This window comes from Musa acuminata, chromosome BXJ3-11 (genome assembly GCF_036884655.1).
Source record: "Musa acuminata AAA Group cultivar baxijiao chromosome BXJ3-11, Cavendish_Baxijiao_AAA, whole genome shotgun sequence".
NCBI lineage: Eukaryota > Viridiplantae > Streptophyta > Magnoliopsida > Zingiberales > Musaceae > Musa > Musa acuminata.
This window is the reverse complement of record NC_088359.1, coordinates 23,422,935-23,435,728: the sequence shown is the minus strand read 5'-3', so window position 1 is coordinate 23,435,728 and position 12,794 is coordinate 23,422,935. Positions and strand designations below refer to the sequence as shown.

Sequence of the window (12,794 nt, the reverse complement as noted above, 5' to 3'; positions counted from 1 at the left end):
AGATGATGGATATGTATGAAATGCAACTCTATGTGTTTTTCTAATTAAGCAATGATCACAAGATTTAAGAGATATACCTTGCAACTCTGGTAAGAACTGCTTTCTAGCAAGAGTTTGAAGTCTCTTCTCGTTAATATGATCAAGCCTCTTGTGCCAAAGATCTATACTTTCACCTTTTTGAATTGTATTAATCTTTCTTTTGTGTAGCTTAGCTTCCATGATATAAAAAGAGTTAAGCTTTTTTCCTCTTGCCACAATTAGAGAATCTTTAGTGAGTTTCCATTTGCTTTCACCAAAATAATGTGCAAAGCCCTCATCATCAAGTCTGCATGTAGATATCAAGTTAAGACGAATATATGGAATATGCCTTACATCTTTGAGTATCAATTTGCTCCTAATACTAGTCTCGAAGCAAATATCTCCAATACACACAATCTTAGATGTACCACTGTTTCCCATTATGACATTACCAAAATCACCAATAGTGTAAGACCTGAAGAAATCACCATGAGAAGTAATATGAAATGAAGCACCAGAGTCAATTACCCAATTACTGTCCTGAGCTACAAGATTGACATAACCGTCATCACAAACAATAGTGATATTGCTTTCGACAGCAACTGTATTAGTCTCTTTCTCATTTTTCTTCGTTTCATTCTGTTCTCGCTGTCAAAACCTACACTCTTTCTTCATATGACCTGGTTTGTTACAGTGAAAACATTTGATCTATTCTAGACTTGGATCTTCCTCTATAACCATGTAGATTTCTACTATGACTTCTTCCACGTCTTTCTTATTTTTCAGTAATAAATGCCCTAGAAGAAGATTCACCCTGTTCTTTCCTTTTGGCATCTTCATTTAGCAAACTGTCTTTAACCATATCTATAGTTAGAGTTTCTTCTAGCGTGGAGTTACAAATTGTCACCACCTACGTTTCTCAACTTTCTGGTAAAGAGCTGAGAAGTAATAATCCTTGCATCTCATCATCTATATTCATTTTTATAGTAACCAACTTGTTTGCAAGACTCTGGGTAAAGTGTAGATCAATACCGTTAGGATTGTAAAGTTTACTACAAGAATTCTTCACATAAAATTTAGGTCAAAACTGATAACGTTTAACCACCGATCATCAAGCAAAAAAACTCAAAAATCTTATTTTCTCTCTCTCCTCTTTTCTCCGCGTCGCCACTCGCTGCGTTCTCCCTGCACTATTTCGTTTGCTATCCTATTTTACCTTTTATTTTTTTTATTAATGATTTGGATAAGACCTAAATTGTCTAAGCCCACGGCTAGACCTAACAAAAACCATTAATGAAGATATGGATTAACACGAAGGGCTACAGTTCACCCATCTAACTCGCTATTGAATCTCATGATATAATCTTATTGCACAGTTAAAAAAGTCGATCGTTAACAACATGAAATTTCTGTCTAAAGGATATGATCAAGACGGAAAGAAGACGAGAGTATCATGTCCAATCGATTTCTTATAAAGGAATAAAAAAAATTCAATATATGAGGGCCTTAAAGATAGAATATAAGATTGATTTATGTCTTAAATGTGATAACATATACTCTACAAGTTTAATTTTAGATTAGATAGATAAATTGAAAAAAGATAGATTCATTTTAATATGTGGAGTGAAAGAGACTAATTTTAGTCGGTCGGGCTCTTTCCCGTGTTGAACCACACATCTCATGTCATCTCAATATTTGTGTAAGGTAGAACTAATCTTGTTACTGGATTGAGGTTGAATCGGAAATAGTTGCATCAATTTGAAGAAATGATTTGTGGCATTGGGTTGATTCGTGGGATGAGAAAGAGTTCCTTTCACTTAGTGTTGTGTACTTTAAGCTGTGGCCAACAAACAGTATCCAAACTCAAATGAGTGAAATTGTAATAATATATAATGATAATAATAATAATAATACTTAAAAGAAAAATATAGTAATCCAAAACGAACCAAACAGCCATTATCACTCACTTAGGAACATTTTCGTTTGTCGTCATTAAAAATGATATAAAATTTAATTCATTCGTTCGCGATACGATACAAAATGATATAAAAATAATATAAATTAAAAAGAAAAAATGATATAAAATTTAATTCATTCGCGATGCGATGTGACAACTCAAATCAAATCGGAACCAAGCTTGATATGATTTATTGGAGACCCAATCCAATGCATGATTTGCATGTTATCGATAGCATGGCTTTATAAGCCTCTAACTTGCTTAGAATTATTAAACACCTCGTTAGCCATAAATTTTACTATACAATAAATATTCAAAATTGATCACTAGAAGATAATTATAATTATAATAATTATTATATATCGGTTAGCATAACATCACAATAGTGTGACAATGGGAACCAAAGAATTCGGATCTAATGCCTGCCTGCTTATATTCCTTCCGTCCCTCGGTTGGTTGCGTCGACACGATATTTCTTCTCTATTTATCCCCATCGGGCGGCGGAAACCAAACCAAACCAAAAATCTCAGCTTTTCGCCTTTTTCACTCACCAATCCTTACACTGGAAACCCAATCTTTCAGCCAAGGACGACATCCCTAACCCTATCTCGGCGCCCAAGGATTGCTAATTTGATCTCAGGCCCTCTCTCTTGGTAATCTCCTCCTCCTCCTCCTCGTTCGTGACCGGTCCGTTCCGCTGCTGCTTTTCGGCATTCCGTCTCGTCTTAATTACTCTCCTTTTTAACCATCTCTCGACCAATTACATGCCCTCTTCTTTATGCTCGTGATTTGTTTCGATCATTCATTCTGCTGATTTGCAGTCTTCGATTACACGCTCTATGTTTTGTTTCATTAAGTTTTATCCTTCATGAATTGCGTGCTCCCCCATTCCTTTTCGAATAAAATTCATCTTTTTGGGCACTTCCTCATCGATCAGTGTGGTATCGTCGGAAACAGAATCAACAAGTTTATACATCTTTTTTGCAATGAAACTTGCTAAGAATCTCTTTGATGATAAACGATAACTTGATCACTGTTTCTCGCAGGAAAATGGATAGGCTCGATGGCCCTGCACGTCTCATGATTGTTTCGGATCTTGATCATACCATGGTTTGGTCTATACTCGTATTCTCTTGAGAACAAAAGCAAAGAGATCATGGACATGCTACTGCTGTTGAAGTTGAATAGGTTTCTGTTTGCAGGTTGATCATCATGACCCGGAGAACACATCGTTGCTTAGGTTCAACGCCTTGTGGGAATCCCTTTACCGCCATGATTCGCTTCTGGTCTTCTCAACCGGGAGATCACCTACGCTTTACAAGCAGCTGAGGAATGAAAAACCAATGCTGACCCCTGATATAACAATCACATCAGTGGGTACAGAGATCACATATGGCGATTCGATGGTGCCTGACCAGGGTTGGGTGAATGTTCTAAATCAAAAATGGGATAGAAACGTTGTTCTTGAGGAAACAGCCAAACTTCCCCAGTTAAAGTTCCAGGTAATGTTTGCAGCTCTCGGTTGTGATGTTCTTATCTGCACCGCCAGGGATGATGATGCAATCTGGAAGGATCATTTGACATTTATGTAAAATGCAGTCCGAGACTGAGCAGCGACCACACAAGGTTAGCTTTTATGTAGAGAAGGGGCATGCTCAAGACGTGATAAGTTCTCTTTCAGATCGTTTTGAGAAACGTGGGGTAAGATTAAGCAGTGTTGGGGAAACCAATTCTGATATTTGAAGTGATTTTGTTTTAAATACTATGTTTATGTATCTATCTCATCCTCTTTCTCTTCCTATTCTACGTTTCCATTCAGCTCCATGTAAAAATAATCTACAGTGGTGGTATTGATCTTGACATATTGCCACAAGGTGCTGGCAAAGGTCAAGCTCTTGCTTATTTGCTCAAAAAATTCAAAGAAGGTGGCAAACCACCAATTAATACTCTTGTTTGTGGTGACTCTGGAAATGATGCCGAACTGTTTAGCATTCCAGATGTTTACGGTGTCATGGTAAGCCTTTAATAAGTGTACTGTATTGATTGCAGCGGTTGATTTCTTCAAACGACTTGATATATGCCCCTTAAATTTCAGGTCAGCAATGCCCAGGAGGAACTACTGCAATGGCATGCTGAACATGCAAAAGAAAACACTAAGATAATTCATGCAAGCAACAGGTGTGCTGCAGGTATTATTGAAGCTATTGGCCATTTTGGGCTCGGTCCTAATACCTCTCCGAGAGATAGTTCAGACATATTGGTTTCCAAACTAGACAACAGTAACCCATCACATGAAGTAGTTAAATTTTACATTACATATGAAAGGTGGCGCCGGGCCGAAGCTGAAAAATCAGACTTGCTTATCCAAAGTTTGAAACACATATGTGTAAGCGTGAGACTTCCATATTTACCAAGATTTTTTAAATATTTTCATTTTACCTGCACTTTAATTCTTGTCAAGTCTTTTATTTTGTGTGCTTTTGAGTAGTCTTTATCCTGATTAAGATTTTTTTTTTATAATAACTTATCTTTATTGTGGACTTACACAAATCTCAAATATCACAAGTGTATTGGCTTTAACTCTGCAAATGGATACTAAATTTATAGATTTCAAGGATTCAAATATGGAATGTAATACTAATTTTTATCCAGGAACTAAAGATATGAGCTTCTCTGATATATATCTGGACATATGTTGGTCTCTCATTAACTAATCACTTAATTTTGATTTGATAGCACCCGACCGGGATTGCTGTTCATCCTTCTGGAGTTGAACATTCTCTTCATGAATGCATAGATACTTTTGGGCCACATTATGGTGATAAGCAAGGTAAACAATTCCGAGTGTGGTTGGACAGAGTTTTCACCTCACAGATTGGTTCAACTTCATGGCTGGTGAAGTTTGATAAGTGGGAACTGACTGGTGAGTCTTTAGACGATTAACTAGTGATAACCAGTTCTAATTTTTATTCTTTCTAGTACTTGCCTTTTCTACCTTCTCCAACTTTGTTATTATGCATAACTATTTACTTTTTTCCTCTATTCTCAATATTTTTTGTTTGAACTAGAAAGTTCTTTTGTTCCCTTTTCCTGCCTTTTTCTAAGCTCACTTGCGTCTCCTAACTTTGTGGTCAATGGTTTCACACCCTATCAGGAGCTATTTTTTGAATAAGCTTATGAGATGATGTTTGATTAGCTCTAATTCCGATAACCTCTTCACAGAACTAGATGCTTCTTTAAGAAAACATGTCTCTTGTTATAAGGATCTCACTTTCTAGTTATTAGTGTAAATATGATGACCTTGAGACGTTAATACTTGATGATGTGAAAGGATCATGCCTTCTTGAGCCATATCACATGTGGATAATACTTGATGATATCATAAAAAAGTGAGTTTGACTTTAAAGATAAGGTTAACATTTATTGTGAAGGCTCCTTAAAGAACTAAAGACTATGAAAATCATTTCCTGTTATCAATGGCATAAACATGAAACTAGGACTACAAAATTAACACAAAGACTACTGGAATTAATTTGTTTGTTAGCTTTTGGTCATATTGTAATTTGGATGAATGTCGACTCCAAAATGGTCCGTTTGCCTTCTTATGAAAAACTGTAAATTAGGTGGATTTACTCTTTGTTTAATTACGCTACAGAGGAATACATATGGTGGAGAATCCTGAATTATGTTTTTCACAGTAGGAGTATACCTTTGTTGTCAATATTGTGATTTGATTTTGGCATCAATGACTGTACCTTTGCTGTCCATGTTGAAACTTGGCTCAATGTACAAGATCTTGATGGAAAAAGTTAAACCTCTGTTTGATTGGGTAAGATTGAAATGGTGGCTGATAGGTCATAGAAAGAAGATATTGGAGCTTATAAAGTAAGTGTGAGGCTATGAAACAAAATAGTTCTCTACTAAAAGAGGTTTGTTATTATGCCAATCTGCTGCCATCATGTGCTCATCTCACAATTGTTCAGACCTTGTTAAAACACACTGTTGCCGATGATTTTTTAAAATTTAAGATATAATGAGGTGGGCTCTTTTTTTGGGTTCAGCTGACACTGCAATTTTCCATGGATTTGGAACCATCAAGTATTTGGTTTTGTGTTTTTTTCCTTTTACTAGAAATGCTTCATTGTTTCTTGTCCTTACATGGGCATCTTTCTGTAGATGATGGGCGACATTGTTCTCTAACTACAATTCTACTGAACTCTGAGGTAAATAGATAGCAACGCTGCGTTCTTACTTCAATGTATTTTTAAATTCATCTGCACCTTTGACTCTTGTCATTTATCAGCCGGGGAATCCAGGTGCTTTCAGCTTGTTGCATGTCCATCAGACATGGCTTGAAGGGTTTGCAGCAAGGTGTCAAAATGATTGGATCTTCTAACTGATGCATCTTCCCAGAATCAATTTGCAGAGTTTCATCTTTGCCTAATATAGAGAATAAATTGGGTCCATAGTGATACTCAATTGACAGAATTTTTATGTTTTTTTTATTTCCAGTTTTCTGCATTAAGATTGTCTTTGAAGCGGAGACTTGGACTGCGAACATTATGATCAGTTCTTCAGTCGTAAAACTGTTATTGCCGGCTTAAATTTCACGTGGAAGTCTGAATAATGACAAGCTGGCAACAATATATTCTTGGTTGTTTTACATCACGGTTTTCACCCAGACCTTATTGGTAAATTCAACGGGTGATATGAGATTTGACAATAGTTAGATTCCGACCTAAGATTGTGCATTAGCCTATGGACCATTAGTTATCGTAATATTGCATGTATGAGAACTGACTTCAGCTATGATGCCTTGTTACAGATCTTGCCAATAAAAAGGTGGGTTCGATGAAGTGTACATGGAAAGATGTGCTCATTCTGCTACTTGGTTGAACTTCTTATCCAGCTTTCCTAATTGGTCCAAGAATGAAAGATCTCCTTTTTTTCTTTTGATTGACTTTTCCCATATAACCAAATGACCTTTGTTGGAGGAGCAGCCCAATTAAACCTCATTTTACAATCATGGGTTAATTATCTTTGTAGTTAGTTATTTTGATTTTTATATTTTAAAAAATTATGTTGTCATCCTTATAGTTACGAAAGTAAAATATTTAAGTTCATTTATCTTAATGACATTAGTTTTATTAACTTAAATACGAAAATAAAAAGTAAAAAGATAATTTTAATATTTCAGTTATTAGTGGTTGACAACATCGGTGGTTGTGGATGGCAGTGTCGTTGAGGGCCATAGGTGATTATTATGGATGAAGAGAGTGGTGGTAAGAAGTGAGGGTTGCTCGACAACTGTGTTGACGTTGACGTCGACACTGTTATTAAGTGACCCTTTCATCGCTCTACGTTTGCGTCGGCATCAATATAATTGCTGAACAACGAAAGGGTCATCAATGCTAATGTTGAGTAGTGTTGCTCGAAAATTATGTCGACAGTCCTTTCGTCGCTTGACAACTGCATCGATACTGATGCAGATGCAGAACGATTTTCATCTCTCGTCACCATTATTTGTATCCACAACAACCACCCACGACTCCTAACGATATTGTCGTCCACCACCACAAACGTCGTTCGCCACCACCGAATATATATATATATATATATATATATATATATATATATATATATATATATATATATATATATATATATATATATATATATATATATATATATATATATATATATATATATATATATATATGTTTTAGCTCGACCATCGTAATGACATTTATCTAAGTTCATTTATCTTAATGACATTAGTTTTACGTAAATACGAAAATAAAAAGTAAAAAAATAATTTTAATATTTCAGTTAGTAGTGGTTGATAGCATCGGTGGTGGTGGATGGCAATGTCGTTGAGGGTCATAGGTGATTATTATGGATGAAGAGAGTGGTGGTAAGATGTGAGGGTTACTCGACAACTGTATTGATGTTGACGTCGACACAGTTACTAAGCGACCCTTTCATCGCTCTACGTTTGTGTTGGCGTCAATATAATTACTGAGCAACGAAAGGGTCATCAATGCTAATGTTAAGTAGTGTTGCTTGGAAATTATGTCGACAGTTCTTTCGTCGCTTGACAACTACGTCGATATTGACGCAGATGCATAACGGTTTTCACCTCTCGTCACTATTATTTTTATCCACAACAACCACCCATGACTCCTAACGATATTGTCGTCCACCACCACAACCACAAATGTCGTTCGCCACCACCGAATATATATATATATATATATATATATATATATATATATATATGTTTTAGCTCGACCATCGTATGTGACTCGTTAACTTATCGTTTAATTTCTTACAATATATGAAGGCTTCATGGCGAGAGTACCTGTGACCTCACAATGGCCGCGCAGCTCATCGAGGAGGACATGCAGCAGGGTTCCCATGATGCCTTGTTGAGGTGGACTCCAAGGAACAGGCCCTTGCAAACTGGTTTGATTTGTCATACGCCATGTTACCATCAGATGCAAGCAGCTAACAGATGTACCATTCCTTCCTCCACATCCGTTGGTTGTTTTTGTGGTGCTTACGTATGCCTTCTGTTTCCATCTTGAAGTTGGAATGCTGCTTCCAGTTAGTTCAGCTAATCAAGGGAGCAAGAGTCAGCAGATATGGAGTACACGGCTTTCTGTTGCAGGGTTTGAATTGCTTAGCAACTTCAAACTCTGAGCTGTAGTTCGTTCATCTTGACATCTTATACTCAGTAGTCCGATTCCTGCCATAATCCATGCAGCTCAAAGCTGAAGTCATGAAGATAGATCCAATATGATGAACCACTCGACGAGACAATTATGGGTTTAATTTCTAACCTGGGGATCAAGAAATAGTGATGGCAAAATCCTTCTCGTGGTAAATAATAGCACACAGAGTCGGAGTTCAGATTGAGAGGAAGAAGATGAACACAGTCCACTCTTACTTCTCAGCTTAAATCTAAAAACGACAGCACAGATACTGAGATGGTAAGTGTAAGAGGATCTATAAATGAAGCATCATTCACAAACTGATTTGGTCTAAAAGGCTATATAACATGGATCCAAAGAGAAAAACCATCAAAGAATTATGGAAAATAACAAAAATATAATGATTATATGGACATTTAAAAAGGAAAACTACAACTCAACCGAAAAAGGTTTCTTGAGAAATACAAACTGAAAATTGTACGTGACCAGCAAGCATCGAAGAAAGCCTCTTTGCTTGCTAGTGAACTTAATATATAAATACAGTGGCCTGAGCGTCGATGAATCAAAAGAGTGCAAAAAGGAATGTCAAAAGGGTCCAATCAAATCACAACATACTCTTGTTTGGACGAATATACTGTTGTTCATTCCTTGTTCTGTCGGTGTATCAGAACCTAGGGGAGCTTGTGGATACCCTCATCCGTGCAACTCCTGACATGAATGCAGTACGCTTTTGCCGTAAGTACACAACTGACCCACTTATAAGCAACAACCCCAACATGATCACCTGCCAGCACAGGAAAGAGGATATTAGATGGTTCTACATGTGAAAAACCAACATTCAATTGTAGAATTGTTCTCAAATATGTCAGGATGATGCAAAGCAGAAGCTACCATTATATGACAGGTATCTTGAAGATTGTGTAGAAGAAATAGCACTTTGGCAGTATGGATCAAATTTCATCAATATTTGACAGAGATATTCAATGTATTGACCTCCAAAGCAGCTTGTATCATGTGTAGTAGACATTATGCTATCGATATTGGGACTGAGTACCACTAAGTTCAAATAACATAGTTTGATGATGAAAAAAAGGGTGTCCAGGTAAATCCAAAAACATGGTATTGTGGGGTCAGAGAAACTTGCTTATGGTTGCTAAATCTTGCTATCCTTGGCCATACTCATTGCTTTCCCAAATAATGTAAAGCGTACAAGGCATATAAATACCACCAATGACCTTCTGTGCTTCATCTATTCAAGCTTGATGTTCCATTTTTCATCAAAATCTACACTGAGAAATTAAATCAGCACCAGCAAGCCAAGCTGGCAGTAGGGCTCTTCCTCATGCAAATGATGTTCAAGCAGCTTTCCATGTCCCAGAGGGTTTCTTACTTACCTTTCTAATGTCCCAAGGGTTTCTTAGACACCTTTCTATTACTTGATCTTTGGAGGCATACTTTGACAAGACACTTGAGGTAGGACAACCAAGTCTCTTTACCCAGTCATAAAAATTTAAAAGAAGCTCCAAATCTCTTAAAGTTAATCAAATATAAACTAGTTATGTTATGGATACATGATGGTTAATACTTAATATTATGCAAGGGCATTGAACAAATTTGTTTTATAATCAGAAGAAACTGGAGAATAATTATTATCCTTAACAATAGACAGGGAATTTGCTTCCATATCAATAATCATAAGCTCTATAATCATAAATTTTCTCTTCCTAGGATGGCCGGAGATCATCTAAAATTGATCTACAAGAGACAGAATTCCGAAAGAAACCCCGATAGCAAAGTATCCTACTACAGCAAGGTTCCACTAGTTTACTTTCATTTATAATCTTTACATATTTTGGCCTAGTTATCATTTATAATCTTTACATATTTTGTGACAGGGAACTCCACAATAATTACACTTCTCAAACAACAATATGATTTAAAAAAAACTGGTAAATGATCACTTTAGACCAAAGCAAATCAAAATTCTAAAAGTGCACTGAGGGCCAAGGGAGCTGCTAGAACCTAAGCAGAAAAGTGCTCTTTGATGTGATAAACTGCCAATTAACATCATTCATTTGTTTTAATATGCAGGAGAACATGACAGATGAGTTCTCCCACCCAATCTTTAGAGCCATGTTATCTAAGAAGGCACAATATCAAAGAGGATAAAGTGTAATTCCAGTGGAACAGACCATCTATGTCTCCTAAAGAAAATTCCTATAAAATAGAAGGGCTGAGTTTTTAAGAAGTTCTAATGCCAATACAACTTCTTGACCACAAAACTGTAGTAAGGCCTCAGGATTGATAGTCACACAAGTTCAACACCCATTTACTTTAGGGTAGATACAATCCTTTTCATTTAATTAGGGGATACTATTCTCTCCAAGACTGTCTTCTGATACTTTAAATGTTAAACACTTAACTGGCTTCACCATGTTATTAAATTGTCGTTCTATTTTTCACCATAAATTATTTATTTACTAATCAGGATAACTTTTATTTACTCTCTTCAGGCTAGCGATCTGAGGCTGTGGATGTTCAATGTTCACGACACTCTTACATATATAAAAGGACCCACCTGCATTATAAGTACAAAACTGGTTCTAAACAACAAAAGCAAAAAAGGACCAGTGAAAGCCATAAAAGCATTTTTCTAAATAAAATATTGTGGTACCACTGTAACTTCCATACCTCGAAACCAAGGACAGACAACTTCTCATTGCTATCAACTGGCACACAGCTCCTATAAGTAATATAGTTTTCTTCCTCGTTCTCCAATTTTGATGATTCGGCCAACAGTTTTCTCCATTTGTAGTTACTTATCGTAATAAGCAGTCTTTTTTGCACTCCTGATGCATGTTCTTGAAGGTATAAGAGGCTTCTTCGGGTTCTGAGCCTACTTGCCTCCTCTGTTCCATCTTTTATTTGTACACATTTCAAAGGCACCCGATAGCCAGTTTCACTGCAGCGATATTTGTCATCATTCTACATTCAACAAATTTAGAGTCAATGTAAGCATAAGAAAACAAAAGGAATGTTTTTTCTTAGAAAAAAAATAGATTTTGCAAATGGGTAGCATGAACCATGGTAAGAACAAGAAACTATGCATATGATTTGTATGAACTGGTGCACACAAGCTAATTTAGCAGGTGCCAGGTGAAAAATGTGACACAAAGAAAGAGGAATATGCAATGAGATCTGACGTTTACCCATCCCTCTGGGAGGCCATAATTCCATACTGTGCAGGAAAAGAATCACAACTTTGTAGTAGTTTTTAGTACCCTCTACTTCATATTCACCAAAAGGCACCAAATTGCTACCAGAACATTTAGTTCTGTTCTCCTTTGAAGAGTAAATACGCTGGACAAACCATTGCATATCTTCTTTGAGTGTGTTAATTGAATTTGTTTCATGTTATGAATTAATTAACCAAGGAGGCAGCACGACAAGGTAACTCGCTGAAGGACGGAATATCCTTGACAGCATTCCGCCGGGACACAAACAAGAATTGTGTCCTCTTTCTTCTATTTCAACTAATAATCGGCTTGACATGTTAAGAAGCGACCGATTAAATAGGGAGTATAAGTTGTAGTTGGGGGAAGGAAACGAAGAGGCACCTTCTCGGAGTACTGGCAGGGGAGGCAGAGACCAGAGGGAGAGCAACGGAAGGAGGCGTTCCCCTTGGCTTCTTGGACGCTTAGCAGAAGTCGGCATCCCCTCACTCCTCCTTCGGCGGCGATACCATCCCCACCTTCTCCATCCGCCGCTTCCCCGCGCGCCGTCGGGATCGAACACCAGGACAACGTCAAGACCAACACCCCAATCGCCGGCCACCGCCTCACGACCACCGCCGAGTCTTGAGATCCCATCGCTCCCTCCCTTGACTTGCCGGGCCCACCGAGCATTCTGCGTTGCCCATAGTTTGGTCACGTTTCAGATACTACCGGATCCGGAGCTCAAGCGGGTCGGATCCATATCCCCTCACAGCTAAACCCTAAAAGGATATTTAGTAGACCACATCAGTCCAAATAATACCACTGCTGTTATCTACCGTGATCACAATTTTGGAAAAAGAAATTAGAGATTATATGGATCTTTTCTGGTTA

General features: G+C 37.2%; 2 protein-coding genes across 3 annotated transcripts; one reads left to right on the top strand and one right to left on the bottom strand.

Moving 5' to 3' along the window:
- Positions 1 to 2,493: 2,493 nt before the first annotated feature.
- On the top strand, positions 2,494 to 6,638 carry LOC135653271 (sucrose-phosphatase 2-like). The gene is made up of 9 exons (XM_065175064.1): positions 2,494 to 2,628; positions 3,022 to 3,085; positions 3,178 to 3,477; positions 3,575 to 3,676; positions 3,795 to 3,989; positions 4,071 to 4,361; positions 4,712 to 4,898; positions 6,152 to 6,198; positions 6,279 to 6,638. Exons 2-9 carry the CDS (start codon positions 3,026 to 3,028, stop codon positions 6,369 to 6,371), a joined length of 1,275 nt encoding a protein of 424 aa, XP_065031136.1. The 5' UTR covers positions 2,494 to 2,628; positions 3,022 to 3,025; the 3' UTR covers positions 6,372 to 6,638.
- Positions 6,639 to 8,603: 1,965 nt separating this feature from the next.
- LOC103971456 (uncharacterized) lies at positions 8,604 to 12,682 on the bottom strand. 2 transcript variants are annotated; one of them, XR_010502412.1, is made up of 5 exons: positions 12,306 to 12,682; positions 11,380 to 11,673; positions 9,304 to 9,472; positions 8,818 to 8,938; positions 8,604 to 8,723 (listed from the first exon to the last, which is right to left on the bottom strand). XR_010502412.1 is itself a non-coding variant. In XM_009385480.3 (3 exons), exons 1-3 carry the CDS (start codon positions 12,591 to 12,593, stop codon positions 9,353 to 9,355), a joined length of 702 nt encoding a protein of 233 aa, XP_009383755.3. In that variant the 5' UTR covers positions 12,594 to 12,624; the 3' UTR covers positions 9,076 to 9,352. The 2 variants fall into 2 exon arrangements, 1 of the variants encoding a protein (XP_009383755.3); XM_009385480.3 differs by lacking the exons at positions 8,604 to 8,723; positions 8,818 to 8,938 and having other exon boundaries at positions 9,076 to 9,472; positions 12,306 to 12,624.
- Positions 12,683 to 12,794: the final 112 nt, after the last annotated feature.

Coding starts and splice junctions, on each gene's coding strand:
- LOC135653271 (XM_065175064.1), top strand. CDS start 3,026: ATGGATAGGCTCGATGGCCCTGCACGTCTCATGATTGTTTCGGATCTT. Junction 3,990..4,070: donor CAGATGTTTACGGTGTCATG/GTAAGCCTTTAA, acceptor CTTAAATTTCAG/GTCAGCAATGCCCAGGAGGA. Junction 4,899..6,151: donor TGATAAGTGGGAACTGACTG/GTGAGTCTTTAG, acceptor ATCTTTCTGTAG/ATGATGGGCGACATTGTTCT.
- LOC103971456 (XM_009385480.3), bottom strand. CDS start 12,593: ATGCTCGGTGGGCCCGGCAAGTCAAGGGAGGGAGCGATGGGATCTCAA. Junction 11,674..12,305: donor CCTGCCAGTACTCCGAGAAG/GTGCCTCTTCGT, acceptor TGTTGAATGTAG/AATGATGACAAATATCGCTG. Junction 9,473..11,379: donor TGTCTGTCCTTGGTTTCGAG/GTATGGAAGTTA, acceptor CTGTGCTGGCAG/GTGATCATGTTGGGGTTGTT.